Source organism: Hyperolius riggenbachi, chromosome 2, assembly GCF_040937935.1.
Source record: "Hyperolius riggenbachi isolate aHypRig1 chromosome 2, aHypRig1.pri, whole genome shotgun sequence".
NCBI lineage: Eukaryota > Metazoa > Chordata > Amphibia > Anura > Hyperoliidae > Hyperolius > Hyperolius riggenbachi.
The window spans coordinates 272923798-272945361 of record NC_090647.1 but is presented as its reverse complement, the minus strand read 5'-3'; the positions used below and the strand labels follow the sequence as shown (position 1 = coordinate 272945361).

General features: G+C 44.8%; 1 protein-coding gene across 1 annotated transcript in view; it reads right to left on the bottom strand.

Annotated features, from left to right (window-relative positions):
• Nucleotides 1–21564, bottom strand: part of TXLNG (taxilin gamma) — a 67217-nt gene that overhangs the window by 44499 nt on the left and 1154 nt on the right. Inside the window, exon 2 of the mRNA XM_068268689.1 lies at nucleotides 7487–7760. Coding sequence (XP_068124790.1) covers nucleotides 7487–7760 — 274 coding nt within the window. The remainder of the gene's footprint in view (nucleotides 1–7486; nucleotides 7761–21564) is intronic.

The following is a 21564-nucleotide window of genomic DNA, read 5'->3' as shown; positions in this document are numbered from 1 at the left end:
CTCAGACTGCAACAGAATTCCAAAGTGTCACCTCTAAGCTACTCAAAACAGACATTTGACTTCTTAAATAAGAAGTTATTTGCGATTATTCAGATTGGAGTGAGCATATGAGGTCTCCCACAATGCATCACTGCTGAATATGCAAACTGTCCCTTTGTTGTCCCTGAAAAACTAAACATCTCTAAACCACTGTAATGCAATGATGTGTCAGCTTGTTAATATTACAGTCACAGTAATTCAACATGCATGCGGACTGTTTCAGACTGGTTGGTCTTGATCAGTGCATGGCATGGATTAATATGGGTCTATGGGGTAGGACTTCAAGCATCCAGAGTTACAGATTGCCAAGCAAGCTCATGGTGAACCAGAACTCTTAGAATTGTGTAAGGGACTAAAAAGCTACTCTGCACCGATACATTTTAGAATGCAGATCGCATCTCCTGCCCCAAGGAATCCAGAAAACAATCATAGCAAAGGGTTCTGAACTTAAAGGGGAATTGAAGTAAGAGGTATACGGAGGCTGCCATATTTATTTCCTTTTAAGCAATACCAGTTGCCTGGCAGCCCTGCTGGTCTATTTCTCTGCAGTAGTATCCGAATAACACCAGAAACAAGCATGCAGCTAGTCTTGTCAGATCTGACTCTAACCATTTAACCTTCCTGGACGTAAAAGTTACGCCCAGGAGGCCACGGGCACTCCCAGCCCGCGGTCCGTTAGCCAGGGAATCAGTGAATCGGGCCATGGTGCCCGATCACCGATTCCTCTCCCCTGCAGAAAAAGCGACAGCTTCTCTCAGAAGCTTCGCTTTTTCTGCTTCCTACGTCCCTCTAAGCGTACATGTTACGCTTAGAGTGACGTCACGTAAACAAACTCATGGCTGAGATATATATATATATATATATATATATATATATATATATATATATATATATATATATATATATATATATATATATATTTACATCCCACCCTCCCAAAAATACCCACATAACATGTTTAATTAAAAAAACAAAACAAAGAAAAAAACAAAACAAACACGTAAATATTTACCTAAGGGTCTAAACTTTTAAAATATCAATGTAAAGATGAAATATTTTTTTTTTTAAATTATAAGCTTGTAAATAGTGATGGATGCAAATGGAAAAAATGCACTTTTATTTCCAAATAAAATATTGTCGCCATACATTGTGATAGGGACATAATTTAAACGGTGAAATAACTGGGACAAATGGGCAAATACACTACATCGGTTTTAATTATGGAGGCATGTATTATTTTAAAACTATAATGGCCGAAAACTGAGAAATAATGAATTTTTTCAGTTTTTTCTTATTCTTCCTGTTAAAATGCATTTACAGTAAAGTGGCTCTTAGCAAAATGTACCCCCCAAAGAAAGCCTAATTGGTGGCGGAAAAAACAAGATATAGATCAGTTCATTGTGATAAGTAGTGATAAAGTTATAGGCTAATGAATGGGAGCTGAACATTGCTCGGATGCATAAAGTGAAAACGACTGAATGCGAAGTGGTTAAGGTCTGAAACACCTGATCTTCTGCATGCTTGTTCAGGGGCTATGGCTAATAGTATTAGAGGCAGAGAATCAGCAGGGCTGCCAGGCAACTGGTATTGCTTAAAAGGAAACCACGGCAGCCTCCATATACAGTGGAGGAAATAATTATTTGACCCCTCACTGATTTTGTAAGTTTGTCCAATGACAAAGAAATGAAAAGTCTCAGAACAGTATCATTTCAATGGTAGGTTTATTTTAACAGTGGCAGATAGCACATCAAAAGGAAAATCGAAAAAAATAACCTTAAATAAAAGATAGCAACTGATTTGCATTTCATTGAGTGAAATAAGTTTTTGAACCCTCTAACAATAAAAGACTTAATACTTAGTGGAAAAACCCTTGTTTGCAAGCACAGAGGTCAAACGTTTCTGGTAATTGATGACCAAGTTTGCACACATTTTAGGAGGAATGTTGGTCCACTCCTCTTTGCAGATCATCTCTAAATCCCTAAGGTTTCGAGGCTGTCTCTGTGCAACTCTGAGCTTGAGCTCCCTCCATAGGTTTTCTATTGGATTAAGGTCCGGAGACTGACTAGGCCACTCCATGACCTTAATGTGCTTCTTCTTGAGTCACTCCTTTGTTGCCTTTGCTGTATGTTTTGGGTCATTGTCGTGCTGGAACACCCATCCACGACCCATTTTCAGTTTCCTGGCAGAGGGAAGGAGGTTGTTCAGGATTTCACGATACATGGCTCCGTCCATTTTCCCGTTAATGCGATTAAGTTGTCCTGTGCCCTTAGCAGAAAAACAACCCCAAAGCAAAATGTTTCCACCCCATGCTTGACGGTGGGGACGGTGTTTTGGGGGTCATAGGCAGCATTTTTCTTCCTCCAAACACAGAGTTAAGTTAACCCCCTTGGCGGTATGAAAAATACCGCCAGGGGGCAGGGCAGCAGTTTTTTTTTTTTTTTTTTTTTTTTTTTTAAATCATGTAGCGAGCCCAGGGCTCCCCCCAGCCCCGCCGATCGCCTCCGGCGATAGGCGATCAGGAAATCCCGTTCGAAGAACGGGATTTCCTGGAGGGCTTCCCCCGTCGCCATGGCGGAATGACGTCACCGACGTCATTGGGAGACCCGATCCACCCCTTGGTGCTGCCTGGCACTGATTGGCCAGGCAGCGCTCGGGGTCTGGGGGGGGGGGGGCCGCGCGCCGCACCGGATAGCGGCGATCGGGCGCGCGGCGGCGATCGGGGTGCTGGCGCAGCTAGCAAAGTGCTAGCTGCGTCCAGCAAAAAAAAAATTATGTAAATCGGCCCAGCAGGGCCTGAGCGGCAACCTCCGGCGGCTTACCCCGTGTCACACACGGGGTTACCGCCAAGGAGGTTAATGCCAAAGAGCTCTATTTTGGTCTCATCAGACCACAGCACCTTCTCCCAGTCACTCACAGAATCATTCAGGTGTTCATTGGCAAACTTCAGACGGGCCTGCACATGTGCCTTCTTGAGCAGGGGGACCTTGCGAGCCCTGCAGGATTTTAATCCATTGCGGTGTAATGTGTTTCGAATGGTTTTCTTGGTGACTGTGGTTCCTGCTGACTGTGGTTCCTGCTAATTTGAGGTCATTCACTAACTCCTCCCGTGTAGTTCTAGGATGCTTTTTCACCTTTCTCAGAACCATTGACACCCCACGAGGTGAGATCTTGCGTGGAGCCCCAGAGCGAGGTCGATTGATGGTCATTTTGTGCTCCTTCCATTTTCGAACAATCACACCAACAGTTGTCACCTTCTCTCCCAGCTTCTTGCTAATGGTTTTGTAGCCCATTCCAGCCTTGTGCAGGTCTACAATTTTGTCTCTGACATCCTTGGACAGCTCTTTGGTCTTTCCCATGTTGGAGAGTTTGGAGTCTGCTTGATTGATTGATTCTGTGGACAGGTGTCTTTTATACAGGTGACTAGTTAAGACAGGTGTCCTTAAAGCCAATGGGTACCGGATTAAAAAAGAAAGTGTCAGATACTCACCTAAGGAGAGGGAAGGCTCGGTCCCAATGAGCCTTCCCTCTCCTCTCCCGGTGCCCTCGGTGCTGTGATGGCTCCCCCGTTCGCGTCCGCCGCCGCAGGGACTTTGGAGGTCTTCGGGAGCACTCGGGCTTCCGAAGACGGGCCGCTCCATACTACGTACGCGCGAGTGCGTCATAGAGGGCGCTCGCGCATGCATAGTGTGGAGCGCCCGCGTCATCGGGAGCCCGAGTGTTCCCAAAGGCTTCCGAAAGCTCCCGAAGGTATGCGGAAGTGGCAGTATTTGACCGAACTGGTCGAATACTGCCATGGGGGATCCTGCGCGGGACCGGGCACCGGGAGAGGAGGGGGAAGGCTCATTAGGACCGAGCCTTCCCTCTCCTTAGGTGAGTATCTGACTTTTTCTTTTTTAAATTGGTAAACATTCACTTTAAAGAGGGTGACTAATTGAGTAGAAGTGTCTAACCACTCTGTGGGAGCCAGAACTCTTAATGGTTGGTAGGGGTTCAAAAACTTATTTTACTCAATGAAATGCAAATCAGTTATCTTTTATTTAAGGTTATTTTTTTCGATTTTCCTTTTGATGTGCTATCTGCCACTGTTAAAATAAACCTACCATTGAAATTATACTGTTCTGAGACTTTTCATTTCTTTGTCATTGGACAAACTTACAAAATCAGTGAGGGGTCAAATAATTATTTCCTCCACTGTACCTCTCTCTTCAGTTCCCCTTTAAAAGGCAAAGTTGCTTCCCCCACGTAAGAGCTACTTTTAACATTCAGCTTTCACCTATAAGAAAATGGATGAACTCTTGGACCTGAGGCAATGAAAAATTAAAAAATGAGGTACTTAAAGAAAACCTGTAACAAAAAAAAAACAAAAAAAAAAAACCTTCTGGGGGATACTTACCAATGGTTGGGAAGCCTCTGGGTCCTAACAAGGCTTCCCCCGTCCCAGCAATCCAGCGCTGCGACTCCCCCCAGCCCCCCCCCCGATCAGCGGCGAGGTAAATATTTACCTACCGCAATCCAGGACAGGTGCAGTAGCGGCTCTTTGTAAGACAGAATCCACTATACTGCGCAGGCTCGAGTCATTTGCACCTGCACAGTAAAGCGGATCGCTCGGCTACGTCCACCTTAGCCCGAACAAAGAGCTGCTATTGCGCTGGATCGCGGTAGGTAAATATCGCCGCGCCTGCGCAGTATTTGTCAGCCTTTGGCGAGGAAGTTTTGGGGGAGTCAGCGCTGGATTCCCACAGGCTACAGAGCACGGGGAAGCCTCATTGGGACCCTGAGGCTTCCCCCTCTTAAAGGGAACCAGAGGCCCGCAAAAAAAGATTTTATACATACCTGGGGCTGCCTCCAGCCCCATACACACGGATCGCTCCCACGCTGCCGTCCTCTGCTGCCTGGATCCGCCGGTACCGGGTCCCGTCATGGCCGCCAGTCGGCCAGCAGACACAGCCAATTGTCCGCACCACACGGGGCTCCCTCCATGTATGTACGCGTGAGGCTGCCTACTGCGCAGCCTCATGCGTACGAGTATGGAGGGAGCCCCTGTGATGCGGACAATTGGCCGCGTCCGCTGGAAGTGACGGGACCCGGTACCGCCGATCCAGGAAGCGGAGGATGGCGGCGTGGGAGCAATCCAGACTTATGTGGCTGGAAGAAGCCCCAGGAATGTATAAAAGCTTTTTCTTTTTTTTTTTTCGTTCCTCTCTGGTTCCCTTTAAGGTAACTATCTCCCAGAGGGAGATTTTTTTTGTTACAGATGTTCATTAACTAAAAAGGGGAAAGCCTCTGAATTCTGCAGAGGATTCCCACGTCCTTCAAGAGTTTGTTCAATATGTTATATGGCCGCACTCCTCTTCATGCATGAGTGCAGGTGTACCGCGCCAGCATAAGTATGGTCACATCTGCACAGCAAGTCGAAGCTGCTTGTGCCTGAAAAGGAGCAGTTGACACCAAAGAGAAAAGATCATCCGCATAAGGGAAAATAAATATCCACAGGAACCAGAAAAAGCTTCCATATACAAAATCTTTGATACACCAGAGCAAAAAAAATTATAAAAAAAAACATTTAAAATATGAGCAAAAGACACTGGGGGAAAGAGTCCACGAGGGGACACTCTGGGACTCTTTCTACTGGTACTTGCACAGCTCAGGTAATTATTCTTCTCAGGCACTGTCACATTAATAGCGCTGTTTGGCATATGCTCTCGCATAGGTTTATTTATACATTTTTACAGGAAGTCTTCATATTGGTATCATTTTCTGCCATCCAGTGTATATAGATTGTATTTACAAATTGTGCATCACCTTGAGCCCAACATTCACAGGACATAGATGTGTGTGCTTACAGTCAGACCAGGTCAGCTATGCTGTGCCTGTGTTTTGTACATATATCCTTCCTGCCTGTGCCTTATTAGTTTTTGATCTATTATTGTTACCTTTGTAATGTATGACATTTGTACCAGGATCCCCCAGTGTCTTTTGCTCATATTTTAAATGTTTTTATAATTTTTTTGCTCTGGTGTATCAAATAAAATTTTGTATATGGAAGCTTTTTCTGGTTCCTGTGGATATTTATTTTCCCTCATGCGGATGATCTTTTCTCTTTGGTGTCATTTGCATACTTTACATCTGCTGAGGCACTTATTATGGTGCTGTAGTGTTGTTAATTTAGACTCAACTTTTGTTTGTTTGTTTGTTTTGAAAAGGAGCGGTTGTGATCTTCACAAGGGTCCCGGGCAGCGCCGGTGGTCTCCAGGACGTAGTAGGAAGCTTCTGGAGGTATGCATGTCATTTTTTTCCCTTTAGGTTTGCCTCTGGTTCTCTTTAAAGGTGGCCATACACTGGTCGATTTGCCACCAGATCAACCAACAGATAGATCCCTCTCTGATCGAATCTCATCAGATAGCGATCGTATGGCTGCCTTTACTGCAAACAGATTGTGAATCGATTTCACTATGAAACCGATTCACAATCTGTGGAGCTGCCGCCTCCCCGCATACATTACCTGATCCAGCCGGCGTGAGTCCCCTGGTCTCTGCTGTCTCTTCTCTGGGCTCCAGGGCTACAGCTTCATTTTACATCCTGCCAGGGGAAGTTTAAACAGTAGCGGGTGCTCTACTGTGTAAATGTCCTGTCGGGACAGGAAGTGAAGCCAGCCGGAGCCCAGCGCGGAGAAGGGACAGCGGGGAGACGTGCCGGCGGAACAGGTAATGTATTGCCGCTAGCGTCGGACATTTGAACGCTGCTATTGACGCACTCCCGACCCGCCGGCGATCGAGCGAAATCTTACGCATGGATGGGACGGGAACGATCAATTTCGGATGGAAATCGATCGTTCGGTCAGCATTTGCGCAACGATTTCACAGCAGATTCGATCACAGTGATCAAATCTACTGTATATCGGCGGGAAATCGTTAAGTGTACGGGCCCCTTAAGTGTTTTAACTAAACAAAGAACAGTCATTGAAGTCCAACAGATCAAGGGATAGCCAATGTCCACCCAAGACATCCACAGGGTATTTGGGCAATTGCCCAGCATCCCTGTGTAGCATCACACAGTAGGAGGCTATCTGTCCAACCAACCAAGTAATACAATAATGTAAGATTTGCAAAACGCCCTTCTCCCATAGGATCTAAAGTGCATAAGTTTGTCTCAGATTAGTACATAGTAATATGTACAGGGGAAAAAGTTATGTGATCATAAATGCCAGACTAAACAGGTGGCTTTTCAGTTTTGAATTAAACATGTCCATGGTTGGAGCTGTCTTGATAAAGTTTGGCAAATAATAGTACAAGTACCATTAGGACAGAGCAAGATAGAGAATAAAAATATTGCGCTACACAGACGAGATGATCTGGCATGCCGGATCTTTTGCCAACTTATCGGTCAAGTTCAATCTAAAGTGTGTATGAAGCTTTACTGACCATTTTCACTTGTAGTGTTTTCTTACCTAGTGTCTTTTCTTTGTTATTTTCACCCGGATCTTGTTGGCCATCAGGTGGACCTAGCCGGGTATCTTCTCTTCCTGGCGTCTCCTCTCTGGACTCATTTACCAGGTGGTGTGACACCAGAACGTCTGCAATATTTGCGCTTTGATCTTCCTCCAGGCTATCTGCATTCGACAATTGTTTAACTATGTCCACAGATATAGATGGCCTGGTATTTGCCAAAAGCTCATTGTCGTTTTCATCTGGTTTGTTTAATTCACTTTGCCCCATCACAATCTGTCAAAGGAAACACATGAAACACGAACGATATTTACCAAATGCCAGTTGCACTACAAAACAGTAAAAATAAGTTATGCAACAGACTCTCTTGGTCACATCCCCAAATCAAATCTTACTATAAAGTGAATTTGCACTCCCCAACAGTTTGCAAACAACAGCGAGGGGTGAGCTCACACACACACACACACACACACACACACACACACACACACACACACACACACACACACACACACACACACACTTTTGCCTTAACATCTGAAATTCACTTCAGGATTTACACATCCTTTTCCTTAAAGAAAACCTGTACTGAAAAAAAGTTCCCCTGGGGGGTACTCACCTCGTTAGGGGGAAGCCACTGGACCTTATTTAGGCTTCCCCCGTCGTCCTGTGTCCCACAGCGGTCTCTCTGCAGCCCACGGAACGCACAGGCGACAATTGTCGGGCTGTGCAATATTTACCTTTTCTGGCTCCAGCGGGGGCGGCTTTTCCCATGGAGTTAGGCGAAAATAGCCGATCTCCGTCGGGTCCGCTCTACTGCGCAGGCGACTTGCGCCTGCGCAGTAGAGCGGCCCAACGGAGATAGGCTATTTTAGCCTATCTCTGTGCAGAGAGCGGATACTGCACCAGCGCTGGAGCCAAGAGGTAAATATTTACATCGCCGCCGCTCCGGGAGGATTTTCGCCGCCGTGGGACTGAGGCGGACAGGGGAAGCCTCAATAGGATCCGGAGGCTTCCCTCACCCGAGGCGAGTACCCCCCAGTGGAGATTTTTTTCATTACAGATTTTCTTTAGTGAGAATCTTTAATTGTTTGCTCAGTCAACGGTAGGGATTGTCAAAGAGCTGAAAATAATTTGGAGTTGATGTAGGATTGTGCAATTTTTGTATGCAAATTGTATGTGGCTTGAAAATGGACCAATTAAATTATACCCTGGCAGAATTTGATTGGTCCTGCATCTAATCTCATTGACCATCCCTAATCACTGCCCGACTGCTTTACCTCAATACGGTAGGTTTTTGTAGTGTCAATTTCTGGCAGGGTGGCTCAGAGACCGCAAACCCTTTAGTGTCTGAAGCAGTTGTCCAGCATCGCTCAGCAGTGTTCTTCAGTCGGGGCGGGGGATGCAGGATCGGCACAACTCTACTTAAAGCATTGGAGGGGTATGAGGAGGTGAGCTGATGGTGCTCACCAAAATTAGCTGTGTGGAGCACCCGGCTAAAAGAGCCAGAGAGAACACTGCTTAGTAACATTTCAGGAAAGAGAAATTTCCAGAATTTCCAAAACTTAAATAGACTCATGAAACAGAGATAACATATTTTACTGCTCTGTGAATAAACACATCGGAAAAACAATGTTATTAAAGAGTAACTGTTAGCCCCAAAAATGAAATTTAAATCTCTATGGCAATGTTTTGTTTACTATTTAAGTGAGCCAAAAAGGCAATGCAGAAGTTAAAAATCAATCTATTTTTTTTACTATGTAGCCTTTTCCCCAAGCTCCGGACGCAAAGCCGCATATCAGATACTGATGAGCATGCAGAGCATGCCTATGTCTGCCCGACCCCCCTCTCCCCCCCCAGGACCAGGTGCCGATATATTCGCACCACAAACAGCTGACCGCTCTGACACGGAGAGAGAGCGGGAGCACTTCCAGCGCCGCCACCGCAGAGCAGCCGCCGCGCATCTCTCTCACATGTGATTCTCTCACATGTGACTCGGTGGCGACGCTGGAAGTGCTCACGCTCTCTCTCCGTGTCAGAGCGGTCAGCTGTTTGTGGTACGAATATATCGGCACCTGGTCCTGGGGGGGGGGGGGGGGGGGTGCTTGTAAAGCAAAAGCTTTACAAATCACAAGCACTTGTAAAACACTGCTAGTGGGTTCCAAGGCCTAAAGGTGGCCATACACAATTACATTTTTAAGTTTTTTTACGACCTGAGAAATCTGATCGATTTTTCTACTGGATCAAAAAAATCAAACCAATACATCATACACTAATGATCAATTTTTCCAACACTATCAAACAAATGAGCAAATAAAAGGTTTTTGTATTTTTAAAAATCGATCAATTTGATTGTATCATGTATGGCCCCTTAACTCGGACCAAAAACCAGCTTCATCTCCAATAGGGCAGCATTTAGTATATGTTCAATGCACTTTGCACAATGCAAATTATGATATATTACAAAACACACAAGGCTGAACTGGGGCTTTGAGCTGTGCAACAAACCTGTGGAGGCAACCTATGCTGAACCCTACACATGCTGCCCTTACATGCAGAGTAGTGTGAGGAATAAAGGCTAACTGAGTCACTGGGATTGCAACATACAAGCTCTGACTGCTTAGGGGCATGTAGGAGATTACTACTACACATGAAAGCAAAGATCTCGGAAAGAAGTTTCAGGAGCTTTTCTCTGGCCAGATTTATTTTCACTCAGGAACAATATTGCTCTGTCAGCCTGCTCAGCTACACTGCTAGACCTGAATAAAGGAACCAGTCACTCTTAGCAACACAAAGCATTACCAGCATTTAAAAGTGCAAAACAAAAGAATAAAGGAAAAACAAAGTATTCTTCACATACAAATAGAATCTAAATAGTTGATATGAATGAACCATTTTGGGTACCTGGTGTCGGAGGTTTCATAAACTGGGGAGTCAGAGTTAAAAAATTTTTGCACTGACTCCACAGCCTTGCTGTTTACCCTCCCTTATATTTGTTATTAAAGTGGATCCGAAATAAACTTTTACTCATTGCATAATTGTGTTCCGTTATAGGGCATTCCTCAAGTCAAATACTTTTTTGTTTTGTTTTAATACTCCAATTCCCTATAAACTAAACAAGCCTCGCCCACAGCTCCTTTTGTGCCTTGGCACTGTAGCAAGGGCTTATGGGAGCTCAGTCTGGGCAGGAGGAGGAAGAAAATACTAGCCATTGATTTCAGAGGCAGAGGGGAGGTGGAAGGAGGAGAGGGGACTGAATTTACACACAGGCAAGCTGATAGCATCTCCAGCTCTCAACATGTGACAAGCAGAACATGGCTGCCCTCATTGTATCACAGGAATAAATAATCATAAACCCTTGAAGCTGTGTGCAGCTAGATATGCTGTGTTAACTATCTAAACTTTAGATAAGATATATAGACAAGTTACGTGTTATAGTTTTTCATCTCGGATCCGCTTTAAAGCTGAAAAGGTGCCATCACTTGCATGAGCTCCATATCTGTTGCAGTAGTGCCTTAGAATTAGGTCAGTTACAATAACGGTGCAGGAACCCCTGGCAGCTCAATCCATTTGCCCCACCCCCAGCAAACAGTCTGCTTTCCATTCCTTTTCTCCTGGGGTCAGGACTACCCCCTTTGCTTGGGCAGACAATTAGGAGTTGCATCAGCCCTGGAGCCTGAAAGAGCAGCCGTACTGCGCATGAGCATGGCATGCATAGAACTAATCCGTATGTGGCATACTCATCGCTATGGTAGCATATACTAGCTAAGGTAATTTTGCTGATATACCCCTCCCCCCTGCATAACTAACCCTATAAGTGTTGCATGCTTCCTTCCCCAAAGTCTCCCCCTTTAATATAAAGGCTCTTCTATGCCCAATTCTAACCTTATCCCTTTGTAAAATGTTCCTCTCTAATGTCCTACCCCTCTCCTTACTGTTAATACCCCCCATCTACAACGACTTACTCTAAACTTCCCCCTAAGTGTAAAGTCTGTCACAGTGCCTAATCCCCCCAAAAATGATACCCAACTAATAACTTACCTTAACCCTCCAGTAATGCCTAACTCTAACCAACACACTTGCTACTTTTGGTGGAGAAGGAAAAGCACAGGTTTTGATGTGAGAATTTGTGTAGCGTTAGGTGCAAGTTTAAACTCGCTCTAGCCATTAGCTAGGTTCAGAAAGAACTATTGGGTGACACTGCGATTACAACATTTTGGGTGGAAAGTTAAAAACTGTGAAAAAGGTAATGCTAAGCATACACGGCTCGATTATGAGCCATTAAGATGGCTCGATAGATCATTTCCGCCATGTCCAAACACCGTTCGATCGTTTTGCCGCTCGATTCATCATTGAAGTGAATTGAAAAAAAGATAAGAAAACCGAGCGGAAGATAAGAGAATTGAGCAGGCAAAACGATCGGGCGCAGAATTGACCCGTGTATTCCCAGCATTAAAGGAGCCGCAATAGCAGCATAGGGGGCGATATACAGGCTGGGAACGCGAACAATCACTCGCGTTCCCATGCCTGTCGGCCGGTGACGGCAAAACCGGAAGTCGTCGCCGGCGGGTCCAGAGGCATCGGAGCGGAGCTGCGAGGGCACCGATCGGCTGCAGGGGGCTGAGGGACGCCCCAGGTGAGTTCATCTCTTTTTTTTTTTTTTGACTTAAGGTTATCTTTAATGTTAGAAGTGAATGCTTGGTGTTGAGATTTTTTTTCAGCAGAGTGTTAATGGATTTAGTGATATTAGTGATTGAGAGGCCACAGAGTAGGCAGAGTTGAGAAGTCACATGGTTACTCTTTAGTTCGGATATTTCACATTAAAAAAAAAACATTGCTGAGGTCTTAGTACCATACTGGTCCTGGAGTGTCATATTCTTATTCTGAATGTAACAGCTGAAATTTAAACTCAGGAGAGTGTATTGCAGACATAATGTGACGTAAAAGTGAGTGTGTGTGTGTGTGTGTGTGTGTGTGTGTGTGTGTGTGTGTGTGTGTGTGTGTGTGTGTGTGTGTGTGTGTGTGTGTGTGTGTGTGTGTGTGTGTGTGTGTGTGTGTGTGTGTGTGTGTGTGTGTGTGTGTGTGTGTGTGTGTGTGTGTGTGTGTGTGTGTGTGTGTGTGTATGATATATCTCTCTCTCTATATATATATATATATATACACACACACACACACACACACACAGTATACATTTTTTATAATAGCACAGAACGGAATCCCAAATGTTCCGTTCCTGATTATGTGATAAATGCAAAGCGTTTTATTCACAGAGGCATTTGGAGTTTCCCTGAAATTACACTGGGCTGTATCTGATCACTTTAGATGCAAATAGCAGTGGGTAGTAGCTTTCTATTTCCCAGGTCTACTGAGGTAGAAATGCAATGGATAACTTTTCTACTGGCATCTGCACAGCTTTCTCCATCTGCATGGGCATAGGTTATTCTAAGTAAGCACTTTTGAGCATAATAAAACCGGCTATTGATAAGCATACACAACTGTGAAACAAGCCTTAATATTTAATTATACAGAATCATTCTGTCCTTGAAGCAACAAGAGATGTGGACGAGCTGTAAATATTCATAAGCTGTTAGGGCCAGATGGCACAGCAAATTAGGATAATCTTTGGTAATCCAAGTAGAGCAGAATGCTTTAGAAAACTAGGAAGAAATATGAATCATTCTGACCCAAGGATGTTGAACTCCAGTCCTTAAGGGCCGAAGTCCTCACACATTTTTGGCACAGCTCAAATGAAATTGATGGGACTGAATCAGGATAGGTGTGCTTCATCAAGTAGAACACACTTCTCCATTTCTCAGTCCACCCTAAACACTGGCATGGATATGGCCCTCGAAGACTGGAGTATGCACCTGTGTTCTATGCAACGAATGTATTTAAAAGGATCAGCTGTAACCAAAGAGCGCACGCTACGCTGCCAAGTTCGCACATAGAGTGCCTGCATTAATTTTATCCCCCATGGCTTGAGCGTGGTAGATTTACCACACTTTGATGAATCTAGCCCTATATTTTCCACATGTTTACATGGGTTTTCTCCCACATCCCAAAATTATAATTATTTGGTTCTGACTATGGTAACAATTAGATTATGTGCTCCTCTGAGGGGCAGTCAGTGATCATGATACCCATACAAGTTGACATTTTCTATTTCAATAAATAGCTACAAATTACTAAGGATGTACTGTTTTTTCCTCTATAGACTCAGAGATGATTGAGGAGCCTGGATCTCTGACCAATGCATCCGGGGGCCTCTGTACACAAGTTAGATTGTCTAGTATCTATTACAGATTTTTTTTTCTACAGTCTTTCAAAAAAGGTTTAATAGGCCCATGGAAATAGGTACACGGATAGGAAAACTGCCTAAGGAAGCATATTCCACAAGTCATATTTTAATTTGTATGGAGGGTCCTATCGCTAGATTAGTGGGGTTGAAGAGATCAGTGCTGCGTAATATGTTGATGCTTTATAAATACAATAAATAAATGGTGGAAGCCTCTAGACTATCCAGAGGCTTCCCATTGCTAAGATGAGCATTCACTTTCAACAACTTTTTTTTCTCTACTAGTACACTTTAAGTCCCAGTGCACACCAAAAACCTCTAGCAGATCTGCAAAACGCTAGAGGTTTTTGAAGCAGATTTCAGAGCGATTCTAGCCATGTTTAGAGAGGTTTTCTAAACATGCCTAGCATTTTTGAAAGCGTTTTTGTGTAGCAGATTTCAAATATTGTTACAGTAAAGCTGTTACTGAACAGCTTCTGTAACAAAAACTGCTGGAAAACCGCTCTGATCTAGCGCTTTTCAGAGTGGTTTGAGCTTTTGCTATACTTTACATTCAGGCAGAAACGCATCTGCAAACCGCAAAAATGCTGCAGGAGGCATGTTTGTGGTTTGCTAAAAACCTCAAACCGCTGGTGTGCACCATCCTATTGAGATACATTAGCCAAGCGTTTTCACAGGCTGCGGCGGTTTTGAAAAAGGCTACCAAAAACTCTTGGTGTGCACCAGGCCTATGGCCCATTTCCAAACCTGGTATAGACAAGTTGTTAATAATACTGGCTGTCTTCCTTAAAGCTACAAAAATCTCTCCAGAATCCCAAGTCTACAGCTGATGTAATCCCTGTATCAACCTGTATGAAATTTCTTTATTTTTAAAGGGAACCTAAACTGAGAAGGATATGGATTTTTCATTTTTATAATAACACCAGTTGCCTGACTCTCCTGCTGATCCTGTGTCTCTAATACTTTTAGCCACAGCCCCTGAACAAGCATGCAGATCAGATGCTCTGACTGAAGTCAGTCTGGATTAGCTGCATGCTTGTTTCAGGTCTGTGATTCATCCACTAATGCAGCCAAAGAGATCAGCAGAACTGACAAGCAACTGGTATTGTTTAAAAGGAAACATCCATATCCCTCTCAGTTAAAGAGAGTCTGAAGCGAGAATAAATCTCGCTTCAGAGCTCATAGTTAGCAGGGGCATGTGTGCCCCTGCTAAAACGCCGCTATCCTGCGGCTTAATGGGTGTCCCTTACCCCCCAAAACATGTCGGTTCTGTCAGATTTTAACAGGGCTGTGGAGTCAGACAATTTTGGGTGCCTGGAGTCGGAGTCGGGAAAAAATGCACCGGCTCCGACTCCTAATGAATTTGTAACTGTAATTAAAATAGAAAATATGATAAAATGTTCTATTTCTCAGATAATAGTCATTAAAAATAATGTATATATACAGTAATAGCTGTGCTTAGTCCACAAAAATGAAATAAACCAATCAAAATTAGTTACTTGTGCTGCTTCAATAAAGCAGTCCCCGTATTTTTAAGGTCAGATATACAGATCTGATTGTGACTGTATATATGATGTGTACACAGGAATCTCTTATATATGTTACGGCCAGAACCCGAAGTTTGGCCACTTCTAGTTCTGGCCGGCCACTTCGGGTTCTGGCCGGCCAATGCGCGAAGTGGCCGCTGCGCTGCGGCCAATGTGAGGAATGGAATGAATCCTGTAACATTCATGTATCTTCTGACCGCAGCGCAGCGGCCAAACGTATCGCAACTTAGTTATTTTAATGAAATTAAGCCGGCGGCAATGAAACAGATGAAGCCGCCGGCTTTTTCTCTGCCTCTCTCTCTCTCCTTCCTCTCCCCGCCTCTCTCTCCTTCTCTTATTATGGGCAGCACTCGTGTCCCCCCTTCAGAGTCGTTCGTCGCGCCAGGGAGAGCAGAGCGGGGAGGCTGCAGACATCGCTTCTGCCAGCACCCCGCTCTGCAGGAACGGCAGGCTTCCCTGGTGCGACGAACGACTCTGGAGGGGGGACACGTAGTGCTGCCAATAATAAGAGAAGGAGAGAGAGGCGGGGGGGAGGAGAGAGAAAGAGGCAGAGAAAAAGCCGCCGGCTTAATTTCATTAAAATAACTAAGTTGCGATAGGTTTGGCCGCTGCGCTGGGGCCAGAATATACATGAATGTTACAGGATTCATTCCATTCCTCACATTGGCCGCAGCGCAGCGGCCACTTCGCACATTGGCCGGCCAGAACCCGAAGTGGCCGGCCAGAACTAGAAGTGGCCAAACTTCGGGTTCTGGCCGTAACATATATACTAAATAACATCTATGCCGTAAGAATAAAGCCTGATGTGTAGCTGTGTCACTAATAGAGATGGTCAATGAGATGGAAATAATTCTGCATTTATGCTGATTTATGCAAATGTATGCACTCCCTTTGCTGATGAAATCAAATAATTTGATATGTTGTTAAAATTTGGTTTGGTGACTACAAATTAAAGGATACCTGAGACGGATGAAAAGTAAAGTTTTATACATACCTGGGGCTTCCTCCAGCCCCCTTCAGGCTAATCAGTCCCTCGCCGTCCTCCACCACCCGGATCTTCTGCTATGAGTCCTGGTAATTCAGCCAGTCAGCGCTGTCCGGCCGCATGCCGCTCCCACAGCCAGGAACATTCTGCACCTGCGCAATAGTGCTGCACAGGTGTAGTATGCTCCTGGCGGCGGAGTGTGTGCATGCGCACTACGCCCGACTGGCTCAAGTACCTGGACTCATAGCAGAAGATCCAGGTGGTGGAGGAGGACAACGAGGGACCGATTATCCTGAAGGCGGCTGGAGGAAGCCCCATGTCTGTATAAAACTTTAATTTCATCTGTCTCAGGTTTACTTTGTTACACAGTAGTACTATTCTCTACATATGCACTCCCCACAGAGCTGCAGGGAATCCACTGAGAATGCTGTGCACATTGAACAGAGAGGTGTTGTCTGTCACCCATAAACCTTGTTCAGATTGTGCATGAAGAATGTGTAATAGAGGAAGAATCTCCTCATTCCCCTGCAGAGTACCTGCACATCATTCTTACATGTACCCACACTTACATTGCCTAGGGCCTGATAGATGTTCTTTGTTCCGGTTTGTACCTTTTACAAGTACTCTTACCAAGGACTAGTTTTAGTCTAAAGGGAATAAATATAGTAGTCTACATATCCTTCTCACTTCAGTTGTCTTGTAAAATGCCTAAGCGTTGGCAGTTAAGAGACGAATTTCATATTACATACTTTTAATCAACAAAATTGTAATATGCAAATTAGAGGAGTCGGAGTAGAGGAGTCGGTGAAATCCTAAACTGAGGAGTCGGAGTCGGTGGATTTTTGGACCGACTCCACAGCCCTGGATTTTAACTGCCTACTTTTTTCGCGATAGTGGTCCTTTAAAGAGGAACTGTCGCAAAATTCTTAAAAATTGAAAACACATACACACCTTTTGTCTGTATCAAGCTTCATAGCCCATTCACACTTCTGCACTAAAAGAACATTTTCCCACAGCCTGAATATTCAAGGTTGTCTCACATAGGCCTCAGGCAGTGAATTCACCACCCACCTGTCAGCCACTCCCATGCACCGGCCAGGCACTCGCTGGCACTTGACACATGGAGAGGCAGCCCCCTTATGGAGTCACGTGCAGATGCAGCATGTTCCGCCACTGTGTAAAGCTACCATGTATATACAACAGAAGAAAAGACTTGTACATACTACTGGCCTCTGAGGAAGCTTATTGTTAAGCGAAATGGCTATCAGGCCTCTGTCACCCCCACTGCATACCTGATGTCTCTATACTGTCGAGTAAAGGTACCCTTTTTTACAATTCACAGGGCCTCAAGTATTTTCTTCTGTTGTACTAGGTATGTTTAAAGGAGTGCACGTAATTGCTGGGTAATCTCCAGTGTTTAAGCCAGTCTACTTCTGACTCACATCTAGTGCCAGCCTCTCCTCTCCTTTTTTGTATAAAGCTACCATGTGTCAAAGAGTGCGCTCATTTGTCGCTTGTAATTAGTAATTAGAATATTGCTTCCCAAATCAAAACCTATTTTAGCAAGGAGCACCAGATGGGTGTGAACAGCACTACAAAATTAGCAGGAAGTCCATCCATCAGTTGTTCCACAAACAACTTTACGTTTAGTGTAAACAAACCCTTAGAGCCTGAACACACCATGCACTTGAGTCCACTACTGTCCCCTTTTCAGCATCTGTAACATTGTTATGCTGCTGAAAAACAGACAGAAGCGTGTTAGTGTGTTCAGTAACTTATTTAATTCATTCAGTCACTTTATATCCAGTAATTATGCTGCATCAATATATTACAGAACGTAAAATTAACACAAACTCGCTGTCCTTCAAAAGCAGGTCATACACTAAAGCCATGTACACATTTGATACTACTGTCACCTGAAATGATCACTTGTGATTGTTTTTGGTGATGGATTAGAAATGATCACTGCGCAAACATTCTGGGAGATAATTAATCCAACCTAGAAGATAATTTATGGAATTAGAAGGGGGGAAAGGGACATGTATTTGCTAGAGATGGCATAAGGAGAACTATAGGTGGATCAAAGACCAGAGCACTGCACTGAAATGAAGAATCCTAGGATATCTGAAAGTCAATGCTAATTGACTAACCGGTAAGTTTTCGGTTTGTGGTGCTGTTTAAATTATTGTTAAAATGTGGTGACTGCTATTATTGCAGCAGCACAACAGTTTTTGATTTGGTTATTTCCTTTTTGTGGACTAATCACTACTATTACTGTATTTACAAGTTATGTATGATGACAAATCTGAGCAATAGAAAATTATCATATTTTTTCTTTCAATTACAGTTTAAATGTATTAGGAGCTGGAGTATTTTTTATACCACTGACTCCAGGTACACAAAAATTGCTCCAAATCCAACTCCACTGCCCTGGTGTGCTGACAGGCCCCTGACTATCTGCGTTCCATTGGCTGCTTCTTCTGACTGCAGCAGAGTGAGCAGGTAGAAACGGTGACAGGGAGAGAAGGGTGGTGGAGACCAGAATCCGGCACTCTAGGACCACACTGTTAGGCTTGGTTCACACATAAAAAAGTGCCCTGTCAGTTTTTGACAGATGGTTGTGTTCACACATAAATATGTACATATTTTGGTCCAGTCCTGTCAGTTTTGCATGTTTCTATGGCTGTGTTCACACATAAAAGGTGTACATTTCCAGTCAGGTGAAATGGATATAAAACCAATGCAAAACTGACAGGACTGGACATGTGCAGATTTATGTGTGAACCAAGCCTCATTAAACAAATAGTTTGCTAATTTATTGATAGCCTCATACATGTGGGAAAAAGTTAGTAAATTAAAAACAAAACCAAATGCATGTTGTATTTCCCCAATAGAAAACAAATTACCGAACATCCCTTTGTGAATAAAGGCTATAGAGTGGTGTTTGGCAAGTAGAGATTAGCTTACATTTTTATCAATGCCTAGTAGCGTAACTATGGATACGCCTCCGGGAGACTAGGGCGCAGGATGCAGGCGATACATGTCGACTATTCCCCCTCCAGGTCAACTTGGATTGTAGGGAATTATGTAATTCGAATTACAATGTTTTAAAAGTAACTTAAAGGAGTCATCAGGGGAAATATGCTAAAATAAGTGGTAGTTACCGGGGGCTTCCTCCAGCTCCAAGCTCCCAGGACGTCCCTCTCCGCAGCTCTGCCCGCAGCCATTTGCCGCAGGTCCGTCCCGGTCCCCGGCGATGACGGCAGAGCGACCTCCATGTCGCTCTGTACTGCGCGAGCGACGCTGTCAATCACCGACACGTGGGCCGAAGCGGACCGCGCAGGCGCAGAACTACTGCGCCTGCGCAGTCCACGTGGCGGTGATTCACAGCGCCGCTCGCGCAGGCGCAGTACAGAGCGACCTGGAGGTCGCTCTGACGTCATCGCCGGGGACTGGGACGGACCTGCGGCGAGCGGCTGCGGGCAGAGCTGCGGAGAGGGACGTCCTGGGAGCTTGGAGATGGAGGAAGCCCCCGGTAAGTACCACTTATTTTAGCATATTTCCCCTGATGACTCCTTTAAAGGATACCAGATGTCTAGCAAAACCAAAAATGGAGTGGGTGGGGGATGGGGGGGGGGGGGGGGGGGTAAGAGCTAATACTTAGCAGGCTGCTACATCATTATGCACAGCCACAGGGAAGCAGAAAGGACATACTGCTCATGCACAGCATAGTATGTCTGGAAGACAAGTCAGGAAAGTCATCGGACTTGCAGTGACGGACGGAGAAGATCGGGAAGGAACACGGGAGAATGGCAGCTGAGTGGAACGGAAGGAGCGGTAAGTATTAGCTCTTACTCTCCTACCCACTCCATTTTAGGTTTTGTTAGACATCTGGTATCCTTTAACCTCTTAACGACCGGGTCACGCCGATGGGAGTGACCACGGTGACTCCCCCAGTACCACCCAACGCAGGATCGCCCAACACCAACTAGCGTCAAGTCCTGGGGGATTGTTTTGTCAGCGGTCGCTGCTATGAGACTGTTAGACAGCCGATCGCTGTGATTGGCTCGTGGGGGAAGGAAGGGCGATCAAAAAAATATAAAATAAATATTAGTCAAATTTATTACAAAGACAAAAACAGATAAAAAAAACAACCAACCAACCAACCCAGCAGGGATCAGAGCCCACCAACTCAGAGCCCACCAACAGAAAGCTCTGTTGGTGGGCAGAAAGGGGGGGGGTTAATATATGTGCACAGTTGTATGGCTCTGCAGCGAGCTCTTAAAGCTGCAGAGCCCTAAATTGTAAATAGCCTTGTCACATTTCCCATAAGATTGACAGGCCGATAATTTCCAGCATGTATGATCAATAATTGGATCACTGATGCACAACATCGATACAGTTTTCGGGATCAGATTGGACATGCCAGAAATTATTGGTCTGATGGGAAGTAGCATTGTGTGTACCAGCCTTAAAAGGAACCTGAACTTAGTAAAATGAACATTATATAGCTACCTTGCCATCAGTTCCTCTCAGAAGCTCACCATTTTCTTCTGACAATATTTTGTCAGAAATGAAATATCAGTTATATATCAGTTGCTGTCAGTTATAGCTGAGAAAACAACTGATGTGCCAGGTAATGTCCATGTTACCCTATGGCTCAAGTGAGCGATGTTACAGTTTAAGAGTGTGCTGACCAGGAAGCGGTTATGGGGTAATGGCCATTTTCAAAATGGAGGACGTAGAATTCCATTGATCACAGTAGACAAACAGGACGCAGGAGAGGAAAGAGAGAGATTGATACGTAGACTACGCAGGAGGTAAGTATGACATGTGTATGTTTATTTTGACTTTTAAATTTTCAGTTCAGATTTTCTTTAAAGGGAAGATCCAAGGAAAAAAAAGTTCTACTTCCTCCTGCCCCTGGCAGCCAATATGTCCCTTACCGCAGCTCCGGTGTCCACTCTGCTGCAGATGATGACTTTGCCAGGTCGGCATTTTCTGCGGCGCTCATGATAGCCCTCACGTGGTTTGGAGCGTCCTGTGCCTAACACTCCAGATCACGTGAGCACGATCATGAGCAGCGCTCATGCAGGCGCAGGAGATGCCGACCTAACGAGGTCAGCTGCATCTGCAATAGAGGGGACACCGGAGCTGCGGCGAGGGACATAGCTTCCAGGAGCTGGAGGAAGCCCTGGGTAAGTAAACTTGTGTTTTGTTTTTTCCTCGGATCTTCCCTTTAAATAAATAAAT